Source organism: Lissotriton vulgaris, chromosome 11, assembly GCF_964263255.1.
Source record: "Lissotriton vulgaris chromosome 11, aLisVul1.2, whole genome shotgun sequence".
Lineage (NCBI taxonomy): Eukaryota > Metazoa > Chordata > Amphibia > Caudata > Salamandridae > Lissotriton > Lissotriton vulgaris.
Genome location: NC_141699.1, coordinates 193842260 through 193855761, shown reverse-complemented (window position 1 = coordinate 193855761; position 13502 = coordinate 193842260). Strand labels below are relative to the sequence as shown.

At 46.9% G+C, this 13502-nt stretch overlaps 1 protein-coding gene across 1 annotated transcript in view; it reads right to left on the bottom strand.

Moving 5' to 3' along the window:
- The window catches only part of ISCU (iron-sulfur cluster assembly enzyme), a 91475-nt gene that overhangs the window by 53846 nt on the left and 24127 nt on the right, over window positions 1-13502 (bottom strand). Inside the window, exon 2 of the mRNA XM_086943091.1 lies at window positions 568-681. Coding sequence (XP_086799217.1) covers window positions 568-681 — 114 coding nt within the window. The remainder of the gene's footprint in view (window positions 1-567; window positions 682-13502) is intronic.

Here is a 13502-nt window from a genome sequence, read left to right as displayed (position 1 = left end):
GGCATTAATATTTTGCTTCAGTGGTGCCAACGTCCATATAATACACCAATTTGTAAAATTTATGCTTACAGTGGAAATGAAATTATGTAAGGTTGACACCCAAAGTATGTTAGATTTGTTACGGCTGTGAAATGAGGATGCTGCTGTTTTTAAGGTGATGATGAATTGTTTCTATGGCGGCTCTTTTTAATGTAGTAATTGTTGGTTTTTAGAGTACTACTTTTTAGATAATGTTCTATTTATTATGGTTATTATTTATATCGAATGATATACGTGCACTTCATCCCTGAAAAATGCCAAGCCCTATAGACTATTTTAAAAATGAAATAATAATTTTAAATTACCCCGATCTGGAAAAAGTTAATTGATTGTGGCCAACATTATGCATTGTATCCTGGAATATTTAATCTGGGAATGTGTTGTCTTTGCATTTATTTCTGTTCTTCGTTGTAATGGTTTTAATTAATCAACAAATAAATAAATCAAGAATCCAACTCTAGAGTGAACAAATTATGATCAGGTAAAGAAAAATTAGGAAACCAGAATTGTGTGATCTTAAACACTCACCTGTAATTTCATGACATCACCACAGGCTGGAGCCCCAACTAAACCTGTTCCAACGTTCTTTGAATTCTTATCCAAAGAGCCAACATTCCTGGGATTCTCATAATGATCCACCACCTAAAAATGAAATCTCAATAAATATTTATGTCCTTGCACTGGATACAACATGCATGCACAATAATTCAAGAGAAAGTGAGTTATGGTCAAGTAGCTATTTAGTAGAGCCAACTACGTTCTTCCAACCAAGCCCTCGCCACTGTACCTCGCATCAACAAGACCACCATGGGAGGCAGATCCTTTTCATACCTGGCTGCTAAAACATGGAACTCACTCCCCGCTTACCTTCGCCTCACCCAGAACCACCTAGCGTTCAGAAAGCAGCTTAAAACGTGGATATTTGACAAATAATCCTCCTCCCCTTCCTAAGCGCCTTGAAACCCTCTGGGTATGTAGTGCGCTATACAAATGTTATGACTTGACTATGACTTGACATTTACCTTAAATAAACATCATATAGGACAGGGTATGTTCAACAATGCAAATCGGGCAATAGCCTTGTTATTTACTCATACAAATGATTTACTGGTTAAATACATAATCAAATATAATGGTACCTTAAAGAAAAATGTATTATTCATGAAAATGTGCCAAATACTATCCATAACTCGCATCAGATACCATTTTAACATTAATTAGTTCGAATTCTTACGAAGGACACAAAACTCTGTAGTTGTAAGTCAAGCATTGCCTTGTTAAGTTGAAACTCCATTAATGTAGAATGGGTGGATTCCAAAAGTAGGCATGTGCTTTTTTAAAAAGTTAAGTTTGTGTTTCCACGAACTAGAACATATTCTAACAACTGAAATACATAAGTGGTCACTGGAAATAGAGTGAACTACATAAGAAATCACTTCTTAAAATCTGCAGGGCTTGATGCTTTGTTAACATCACAATCAGCAGAGTAAAGAAAGATATTTGTTACACTATATATTGAATGTCAAATAATTTTAGATTTGGTAAGCCTGTAAATATTCGCCTGGCAAATCCGATTTTATGCCACATTTTTGCTTGGAACCGTTTAGGATGCCACAGTTTTCTACCCTGTTTGTAGAGGTAAAGCTTGTGGGGTAACAATAACGTTTTAGCGAGGTACTATAGGTTCGGCAATTTTGCTATTTAACAACTTATAGTGGCTTCCCACGCTTCAGAGGATGGAGTAAGGGTGGCATCAGATAAGATTTGGGTATGACTGAGGCAGGGAACAGTAGTATGAAAACTCAATTTTTCTAAACAAGTCTATCTTTTCAGTTATTCAGTGTGAAATTTCTTCTAGCAAGGCACTTCGCTCAACACACTAGCAGCACAGTTTTCCTTTTAAAGTTTACAGGCAATAAGGACACCTATTGGCATATAATCTCAACAAAAAAAATGTGGTGGTGGGGGAGGTGGTGACGGCCCCCCCCGCCCCTGGTTTACTAGAAGTGCCCCTTTTGGCTGTGGGGCGCTAGAGGGGGCAGTGTAGCAGCATGCTGGTCCTCAGGGTGGGGGAAGCTGCCAGAGTGCCCCGCCCTGACTGTGAGCAGACTTGGAGGCTGGGGGGCCGCGGGTGAGACCTGCCCATGACTCTGGTCCCTGACCTGGCAGACACCTGAATTACTGGATCTTTGAGTGGGCAAGGGTCCAAGAGAAAGGCGGAGGTGGCGCAGCGGTTCCATCTGGATACTGGCTGGGAGGAGGAGCGCTCCCTCTCTTTGGATTACTTCCTTTGGATTGTAGAGTTGACTCCTCCTGAAGGCGAGACATCACAGAAGACCCTGGCTATCCTTCGTTGGGCGTGGTGTTCGGCTTGTCGGGTCTGGCGCCTAATACATCTGTTCAGCGTGGGCGTGGCTGCGCCAGTCTGCACCAGTGGGTCCCCTGTGGCCAGATATTGGGATTTCAGAGGTCCAGGTAATTTTTGGTGGCCACTCCTCGCCAGATGATTGCGAGGGTGTTAAACTTCAGGAACAGAGACGCTATCCTGCAGGCCTCTCGGCCGGAAGGCCCCCTTAAATTAGAAAATTCTACTATTTCCTTTTTCCCGGACTTCACCCAAGCAGTCCAGAAACAGCGTCAAAGTTTTCTCTGAGTGAAGAAGAAGCTCAGAGATGGAGGTCTGAAGTATGCAATGATGTTTCTTGCCCGGTTGAGAGTGGAGGCCGAGGGTAGAGTTTGGTTCTTCGATAATCCAGAGGTGGCTTCCGACTGGTTGGAAAATCCTCCCGGAGCGGCAAGATCTTGATGTAGGTGGCGGACTGGAGGAGCAGGAATGACGGCAAACAGACCATTTGGGACTTTTGACATTTGTCAGGTAGTGGGCTTGACCCACGTGTAATTGGTTTGTATTGATCCCAGAGTTGCATACTGTTAAGGACACCTAGTGAGGTAGATGGGATGGGGGGGGGGATGACAGGGTCCTGGTTTCCTCTGCCTTTCTACTTTTAGTTAGTAGCTTAGTGTATGGGGTGACAGGCACACTGCCAGTTGGGGGATGGCCGTAAGCCATGAGCAGGGGTGCAGGGCGGGAGGGGGGGGGGGGGGGGGGGGGGGGGGGTTGCTGGCCCTCGAAAATCTGATGCTCAAGGGATTGTTGGCGATTGGTGTGGTTTTGTTAATGTCAAGTAACTGGGGACTCAAGGGACTGCTTATGTTTAGTTTGATTGGGTTGTCATCAGGTGACAAGGCTATGAGTGTATTGTTTCCATACTACCACAATGTCGAAAGCTAGACAAGGATCGGGGATCAGTGCGCTTAGCTGGAATATAAATGGCCTAGGGGATAAGATTAAGAGAGGAATGGTTAGCCAATTTATCCGGAGGCACTCCCCGGATGTGGCACTACTGCAGGAGGCGCATCTTATTGGGAACCGTTGCAGGGCCTTATATAAAGGGGGCTATAGGTTGGTGGTGCATGCGGGGGTTCACTTCATGGTATAGGAGGGTTGGTATCTTGATTAAGAACTCCTCCCCCCCCCCACCCCCCCACTGTTCAGGCTCCTTGGGTTGACAAGCGAGGCAGATACATTGGAATATCAGGGCAGAAGGGAGGACGATTACCCTCGTTTCCGTTTATGTCCCGCCAGGTCTACACTTTGAAACATTTCGTGCCTTGGGATCTATCTTCTGGACTCTCCCCTTAGGCCTCTTAGTGATGGGAGGCGGCTTTAACGCAGTCATTAACGGTGAGGTGGATCGACAACCCACCCGGGTGTTTTGGCCTGCACAGAGGTGGCTCCTAGAATTTCTTGAGATGATGGGGCTGGTGGATGGTTGGCGGGTACGCAATCTGATTGAGGTACACTACACGCATGTTTCCGCTGCACACCATAGCCTGTCCAGGATAGATTACTTGCTAGTGCCGGCAGCTCAGGCTCACCATGTTCGGGAGACATGGCATTTGGAGAGAGGCATCTCGGACCACGCGCCGGTTTGGCTCCGGCTGGAGATAGACTATTTTAATGTAGGCAGAATTGCCCCAATTAGTGCCTGGCAATTGAAAGATCCCACCACTAAGAAGAAATTGATTAAGGTCACAGACAGGTATTTTCAGGAAAACAGGAGACTGTGGACTCTGCCCAGACTCTGTGTGAAGCATATTAAACAGTAGTCCGGGGGGAGGCCTTGTCCCTGATAGCCAAGAAGAGGAAGGAACGATTGATAGAGAAGGCGGAAGAGGAAGTGTTGAGATTGGAAAGAGAAGTGGTCCGGGCAGCCAACCCAGAGGGCCTGCTCCAGTTAAAATTGTGGCAGGATGAGTTCAGAGGCCTTGCCAGGAACAGGGACAAAACACAGAATGAGAAGACACATAGTAGAGTGTATGAGCATGGAGATAAGGCGGGGAAGCTAATAGCCTGGCTTGAGAAGGGAGAGTGGGCATCGCGGCTGGTACCGGAGTTGTTGAAGGAGAATGCCTGTAAAATTACAGATCCGCAGGCAGTGGCAGATAGTTTTGCAGACTAGAGATGTACGCCTCTGAGGAGAGGTATACAGAGGCTGAGAATAGAGCAATGATGGAGACATCCAACTACCTGAACTCGCGGAAAAGGACAGGAAATTATCTAGATCGCCACTTACGGATGACAAGGTGGCGCAGGCCATAAGGAATGTGCAATCAGGAAGGCCACGTGTCCGAACGGAATCCCCATAGAGCTATTTAAGCTGAGTGCCAACCGTCTCGCTCCGAGCCTCAGCTCTATGTATGAGGAAAGCAGAGAAGAGGGACGGCTTCCTTACGACCAGCGGGTGGCCAATATTTTAAATCATACACAAGGCAGGCAAACCCCAAACTAGTTTTTCGTCTTACAGGCCCATCTCTTTATTGAATGTAGAGCCTACTGTCTTGGCGAAGCGGTTGGCAGCGAGACTGGTCAAGGTTATCTCTTCCCTGATACATGCGGACCAGTCCGGTTTCATGCAGCGTCGCAATACCGCCCTTAATTTGCGCCGCCTGCATGGAGTGCTGGGCAGGTCACCCACGATCCAGGAGCCAGCGGTCAGTGGCGGTGCGTCCATTGTGGGCGTTGCCCCACTAATCACGGCATAAATCGTTCTACTTCTCACGCTAATTGCAGCAACCAGGACTCCGGATTGGAATTAGCATGAGAAGTAGAACACGGACACTGTCTATTGCGCTGTCACTCAACGGCTGAGTGCGCTGCTGCAGCCCCACCCCCTTCAGCATGGTGCTGAAGGGGTGGGGCTGCAGCAGCACTCTCAGCCGTTGAGTGACAGCGCAATAGTGCGCAAGCTCGTTTTTGGGCTGATCATTTTTATGATCAGCCCAAACATGCGAATTAGCATTCTCCTTAAGAGACCGAGGGTTGCTTCACGCGCAGCCCCCGGTCTCCTAATGGGCAGGGAGTATGCCTGCCCTCCGCCAATCCTGTGACTGCTGGAGCAGCGTCTGGATTGCCAGCCCCGCCTCCCGCATAAGATGTTAAAGGCACCAAAGCACATGCAAGCAGAAAGGGTTTTCTGCTTGCATGTTGTGTTTGTCGGTAGGCATGCCCTCAGCAAAAACCAAACCTATTTGCTCAGTGAATTATTTGTATTGGGTGTATACTGAGGTACACGAAAGTAACTCCTTTCATTTCGTCACCGATGAGATATTATTTAAAATTGCCACAAAAAAAAAAAAAGTTGCTGTTATCCTCCCTGTGAGAACTGTGGCAAGCCTGGTAAAACATGGTTTTCTGCCAATGTAAAGGATTCCAGGTCAGCTGGGTGTCGTCCTCCCCCACCGCAGCTTCTTGACACCGTGGTTTTAATGCCACAGTGGAAGGGTGTAGCAGAGGCGGGACATGAGATTATTATCGCCATTTGTGTGTAATGCACGCATCCAACACTTGTTCTCTCCCTTCCCTTCTTCGCGGGACTTGTAGGCCCCAACTGTCACATGCACATGTGAGAACAAACGAGTGCAATGTGGGAAGTGCTCAATGTGCGCGAGGCACCACTGAATGAATGAATGCTCGGTTGGTGTGCACAGGAGCTGTGCCTTACCGTTACGGCAGTATTACACGTACACTGACAGCAACCAGGGCACGCGTTTCCACACGAGCCTCCTGTATGGGAGGTTTCTCTACTTGCTAGAGTCCATGTAGTAGGGGCTTAGTTAGAAGTGGCCATACGATATTGCATTTTCCGGTAGTTTACAGGTTTCCAAAAAAAGGCCTCGGTGTCTCCCGCCACCTTCTACACTGAGCCAGGTGAAACGGGAACTGCTGCACTATTGTTTGCTATGCGTCTATTTGGACTAAACAATGCACATACATCAGCCATGGTTAATAGTGTTAGTTGTTGCACGCACCTAGGATGGAACGTGCCAGATAGTGAAATCCCTCAGAGCAGTGCAAGTGCACTGGAAGGTGAGCAGGCAGGTCAAACAGAACGAATATATTATTATTTGGCCTATCGGTTGAGACCGACAATGCAGGCGTCCATTAGAGGCAGCCAAAATATTTTCGTGGACTTTCACAGGAAACGGAGTTAAGTTAATGCAACTATTTCAGAAACGTAATAGAGAGCAATTCATTACTGCGCACGGCTTCAAAATGTAAAACCAGCAGCTCTGCAGTCAGTGCGCAATGGAGACGGGAAAGGGGTGCGTGTTGACAATGACAACAGACCTGATACACTTAACAGAAGCGACGCCCGGCAGCAGATTACATTCTGCTCTTCAATTTAGCGCTCATTTGGCTCACGGACTGGACTGTGCTTGAACAAGGCTTTTACATAGTACAGCACTAAGAGCAGTACCTCCCAGGGCTCTTCTCATGAAACAGTAACTTCTGGAGCTAAGCCCAGGATACACGCATCAATTCTTTCAATTATAGAATTTTTGCACGTTTTCTACAAACAACTGGCATTAATTACTGGAGCAAACCCACATAATTAATTACCGGTTGTTTGTTTTCGTCAGTTTGTTTTGACATGTAGGTATGCGCATTCACTTTTGTCAAAATGGGAATAGTTGTATTGAAGTGCTCACTCATAAATGTTAGCCTTTTTTTGTTCTTTCTGTTACTAACTGCAGATTAAAAATACACGCATATCATTTGAGAGAACCTTGTAAAAAAACGTGCAATAAAATTATGTTTCTAAGGAAGCACGACCCTTATAATTGACTGAAGGTAGTCAACAGATGTTAGCTGTTAGTTTGTGGTGCAATTCTTATACCGATACCACAAAATATAAATTGTGACATCACAATGTGTTATATCCCACGACTTTTCACATTTTGCATTCTATCCCATTTCTTCTTTATCAGTCTTGATAAAACTGGATTTCGGCGAAACACATGCTGGCAGTGAAGACTTTATCAATAGGATTTAACGATTATACACCTACACTACTACACAAAATCTACGCCCCCCCACCACCACATTCAAATGTCACCAGCCGCCACTGCCAGCGGTACTGGTATCCCTGGATGCCACTATGGCTTTTGATAGGGTCGAATGGCAGTACCTATTTGCGGTGTTGGGAAAGATGGGTTTTGGGTTTGAGTTTATCACCTGGGTGCGCCTCCTGTATGCGGCCCCTCTGGCCAGGGTTGTTGTCAATAATCGAAAATCCTCCAACTTCCCCCTCGGCAGATGTGTCCCCTGTCCCCGCTCCTTTTTGCGTGGCCTTGGAGCCGCTCGTGGCCTGGGTTAAGTGGGACCGCTCGATTTGTGGCCCGAGCTGGACACTGGATTGCGAAGACAAGATCTCTTTATATGCGGACGATATCGTGCTTTATCTCACTAATCCGAGGAGGATCGTTGATCTGTTTCCTAGATGTGCTTGCGATTTTTGGGAGATACTCAGGCTTTGCAATTAATTGGTCAAAATCAGTTCTTTATGTACTCAGGGGGGATCCGCCGATGATTCCTTCTACTTGCCCGATACGGATCGAGCCAGTAGGATTTAAATATCTCGGCATTTACGCAACGCTTGACCCGAAGCTACGATTTACCAACAATTTGGGGCCCCCTCTGACTCGACTAAGGGGGGGGATGTGGCGCGCTGGAAGGCGAAGCTGCTCTCCCTTCTGGGTAGAGCTGTGCTTTTTAAAATGGTGGCCCTTCCCCGGTTTTTGTATTTGGTCCAAAATGCGATGGACCCGGTCCCAGCCTCCTACTTTAAAGACAAGAGTCCCTACAGAGGCAACTATTGTGGGACGGAAAGCCCCGTATCGCGTTCCCTAAACTTACTCTTTCATGGTATGATGGAGGAATAGGTCTACCGGACCTACGCAAATATTGGGCCTCGCAGCTGACCGCGGTGAATTATGCTATCTACGGTCCCCCAGGGGACCCGGGATATGTCATGGACTGCCAACAAGTGCCAGGGGGCGACTTTACGAGAGGGCTCTATGCCAGGCCCAGTCGGTTCCCCCTAGCGGGACCCACGGCACACAATGTTCAGGTGTGGCACGCGGCTGCCAGATACACTCGCTACCCCGCTGTGGAGCTCTGAGAGATTGGGCACTCTGGAAATCCAGGGGCTTTGATAAATGGGACCTCATTGGGATCACAAAAAGTAAGGATTTTTGGGGAGGGGGCATGGTCCACACATTTCAATCTCTTCAGCAGTAGTACCACCTCCACGATCGGGAACACTACTGCTACCTTCAGATTAGTCATGCACTGCGCACACATATTCCCAAAGATACATGGCTCCCCGACGCCTCCCCCTTGAAGACCAGGTGTTGGATGGTCACCTCCCTGAGATGGCCCATCTCTTTAATTTACAGGAAACTCATAAATAACATGGAGGATCCACTGGTACTCCTAACACGCTGGAATGAGGATGGGCTGGAACTTGACGAGGAGGACTGGAGGGAGGAGCTTTCCTCTCCACGGGTGGTGGTGATACAGATGTGGCTCAGGCTGGTGCATTACATTTTTTTACACAGGTCATGTTACGGGACAGAGTCTGATCCGTATGGGCCGTTCGGAGGGTGGGGAGTGCAGGAGGGGATGTGGGGAACTTGGAACATTTATGCATATTTTGTGGCACTGCACAGGGGTACGGACTTACTGGGAGAAAATCCATGATACGATGCGAGAGGTCCTGGGGGTGGAGATGAGGCTGGAGGTCCACAGATGCATCCTAAATGTCTGGGAGCCGACAGATCTGAATGCACACAGAAAGCAGTGGGCGACATTAGCATACATGGTAGCAAAGCGTAATATTGCTCAGCTGTGGGGGGCAATCCAGTCGCCCCAAGTAGAGATACGGGCGGAAGACTTGGATTGGTGCATGTTTCGAGAACAGGCAGTATATGCGGCTAGGGGGTGTCCTGCAAAGTGGGGGAAAGTTTGGGAGGCTTGGACCACTATCGTGGAGACATCTGTGACCCCCCCCGGTGCGCCAAGATGAGGAGATGCACGAGTCCCCTGGATCCATTTTTATTATTCTGTACTGTATCTTCTGATGTATGGAAAGAAATGATAAAGCCTGTAACCGTTTAAATTGTCACCCGATGTCTATTTGGTATTGATATTTTAATAAAATGATTTTTTAAAAACCCACTTACTGCTACGACAGACCACGAGGGTGCTCAAATTGAATGTCATCTGCATTAGATAATATCATTAGTCTCTGCAGTTACTTCAGTAAGAACGTGCCCCGATTCCGAATGATTCAATTCAGACTTACAGCCAAGTTAAAATGCAGGCAGGCTGAAGGAGGAAAGACTCTAGCCCAAATTGGGGACATATTTACATTAAAATGCATAACACCAATAAAACTGACATTTTTTAAAGATTGCTCCGAGTTTCCTTAGAACTACATTCTTTCTGCTTCAACTAGAAAAGTACTGAAGCTACTAAAGGAACTCCCCAGCCCATTATTTCCAAACCTACACCTCCAGAGCTCGTGATAAACACAACTGCCATTTTTTAAATACAATTTTGATTTTGACAAATTTTTCAATCCGCTAGATTTTGTCTTTACGGATCACTTCCAACATGTTCATTAGAGAAACACTCTCACCCTTTACTTACAGAGTGGGTCACCCATACTAAGCTTCATTCAAGTTTGACAGGCTCCCCTTTGACGTTTGGGCAATGACAGTATCATTGCTCCTCTCAATGAAGGTCCCTAATCCCTGAGGAAAACAAAGAGCATGCCCATCCTAAAACCTACTGATCTACCTTTTTGCTTTGTTAGCCTCCCAATTTTTTTGTTTTTTTTCAAGACTTGGACTTGCTCCTCAATCCATTTGAAGACCGGTGTAGTTCAGGCCCTGGGACAAAATCTGTTATAACTGCTTTGCTGAAATTTCTTATTTTTTCTGGATTCTGGAAGACAGGCAGCTACGGTCCTCCTTGATCTCTCAGCAGGTTGACATCTTCTCCCACCATATTCTTCTATCTTGTTTGAATGAAATTGGACTACCAGCCAGCACAGGAGTGAATCCTTGCTTACTTATCAAGAACAAGCTCTGCCTCTTTCCACTGCTAATCTTTCCATCCAAACGGTATGGTCTCAAAGGGCTCATCTGAGGTCTCTACCCTCTTCAGTATGTATTTGAGTCCATTAGTCAATCTTATTAGACTTCACAGTTTCAAATTTTCATAGTGTACTGATAATATTCAACAAGTTTTGCACTGGTGGTAACGCCCTAATGTTTAGTTTGTTCGACCTAAGCTTGCAGGATATGCCCAGATGTGGATCCCTTGCTCACTTTAAAACTGGATTCAAGGTATCCTAGCTGAAATGGGGCGTTACCCCAAAACCGTTCCCAAGATGCTAGTTTCTGGTCCAGGGAAGACTTGGCTTGGCAGTTCAGGCTGGGCTGTTCCCATGAGGGACAGGGTCAAGACTGATATATAGCTGGGTCTGAACTGGGGTGGCAAAGTGAGCTTAAGAACCATGATGGATTCAACCCAGATCTGCGACTGGGGGCGAGTATCTGAAGTTTCAGCACTCTGTCCATCATCTCCTTGTGTTTGCTTTGAACACTAATGAACCAGAGGGTATTCCTAGCATTTCGAAATTGCTCCAAGGACAGCTACGTTTTAATGCACGATAACCATGTGGCTCTCAGCACCAATAAGATGGAAATACTGCACGTTGGTACCACAAGCTGCATATGGGTGAGTGACTAGTTGTCATCTTTGAAGGAGACTGTTCAGCTTCTCTCCATGGATCAGGCTTATCTTGATAGATGAGAGGGTGTGTCAGATGTGACAAATCCCTCCCTCAGTGTAAAGCTGTGGGCTAGCAGTGGACCATGAGGCAAACAGTATTTAAGTGAGCCACCAGGATCCCATTTACTCTTACTGAGTAAAGGAAAACGTCATTCAATGGTGACATAAGATGTGCACATAGAACCAAGAAAGTGAAAAATCACTTAAATATGCAATAGGTCTCAGGGAGATCCAAGTGTGCTTACAACGGCTACAGTATAAAAGAAATGTAATAATGGTGTGAAATAAGAGACCGTTAGGAGTGCTTCCAAACAGAGGTCACTAAAACATCTTGAAAGAGAAATACAATTGGAATGGACTTCAACAGAAACTAGACGGGTGTCAAACATTTGCTAAGACATTAAAGTGCATTGAGCGTCAACGAATAACTACTTAATTGAATTCTTCGGTAACAAATGATACGTACAAACTCGCATAGGGTTTCTTTATCTTTTTTGTAAAAGAAATGTATTGCCATTTGGTAACAGTGCATAAAGATTGTTGTTATACATCCAACACATCCCGATATTTACTGTCTAATCACAAAACCCATTGCGTTTCGCATGTGTGGCCTTAGCGACCTAGTGGCTAAAGGGGTGTGTCCTACACGAACTCTGGTCTCCTCTCTCTCCCAGTGCCCCTTGTGTGTGGATGAGCTGTAGTCTGTGTGTTCATGTGTTAGTGCTATTGTACGAGCCATAATTTCTAATGATTGAAACATCGGCAGTGTGGCATCTATCCAGCTCATGTTCGAGATGTATGTGGAGTTCTCCGGACTTAGGTTGTTGTGGTGGCAAAAGTAAACATTAACCTCTGTGTCTTGATGGGGAACGCCACCTGTACCAAGGAGGGGCAGGCAGTGTGGCCTCATCACCTAACTAAGGCGTGAGAATTGGGGGGGGGGGGGTCCCTCAGCCACAGGTCCACTTTGGGACATCTACTCCCTCTTCAGGACTGTGTGCTTCCCAGTTCCTTCTCCTCTACTCTGGCCTACAGCATCACGTCTCTTGCCCACATCCCTACCCTAAGACACCCTGCCAACTTCCAGGTCAAGGTGATTCTCCATTTGGATAGTTTATTAGGTCCATGTCCACAAACGGAGACCCACTTTTTCAGGCTTCAGCCTAGGTAAGGCCACCAGCAGACAGGCCTTGAGAGTATTCTCCAGTCAGCAACTCAGGGTCGCATTGAGTGTGAGTACTTGCTCCCAGAACCCCTGTAAGTATGTTCACTCCTAAGTCATGTGGAGTAAGCTTGCATCTAGTGTCTCACATCTAGGACATGGCCAGTGCTCGCTCCTGTAAAATCCCCCCAAGCCTGTGCGGCATCAGGTACATCCTGTGCGTATAGTTATACAGAATCTATTTCAATCTGGTGTTGCTCTACAATATCTTGGGATATGCCAGTATTCTAAACCATTCTGCATCCGAGAGGTCACGGCACAGGTCAGCTGCCAAGCGCTCCCTAATGGATCCCAAGGGACTCCCAGCCACTATGTTCTGTGCCCTGTAAAACCATGTGATCAGGTGGCTCCCTTGACCATCGCCAGTAATAGCTGCTCAACTGGATGAGTCAGCGACTCAGTGTCTTCCTGTCCTCAGAGGTCCCTAAACATCTGCGAAAGGGCCTTGTATAGAATGAATTGGCCCGCCGGGACAGTCGTCTGTTCCATTACTTCTGGCAGTGGGATGAGGGTGCCTAAATGGTAGCAATCACTTGTTGTCACGATCCAGACCTCTGTCCACGGGTTCAATTGACTAGCTCTGAAATATGTAATTAAGGTCACCAAGCAGCAGCCCCACCAGCTGTAGCTCAGGGGAATAAAGCGCCACAACCCCGGTCTGCTTACGGCAGCAGCACCAACAGCTCAGCAATGCAGGCTGTAGCAGCTTTGTGCGTAATGTCCCCTGATTAGGCTCAGTTCCAATCTGGCCTAGCTCTAGAAGCCCTTCCCCATCCAGCCATCGTGTGAATGAAACAGCGCCGCCAAATGATAAAGTTCAAAGTAGGGTTCCCCGGGTCCACCCTCAAGTGGCGGGCGGCTGAGGGTTGAGAGCGAGACAAGCTGATGGCCCTCATTCCATATTAGCGCCCTCAGGAGGCAGTCTAGGTGCTGAAACCATGACACTGGGATCCACACCAGTAAGTTCACAAAATAATAAAGCAGCTGTGAGAGAATTATCATCTTGGAGAGCTATATGCGTGCCATGACTGGAAG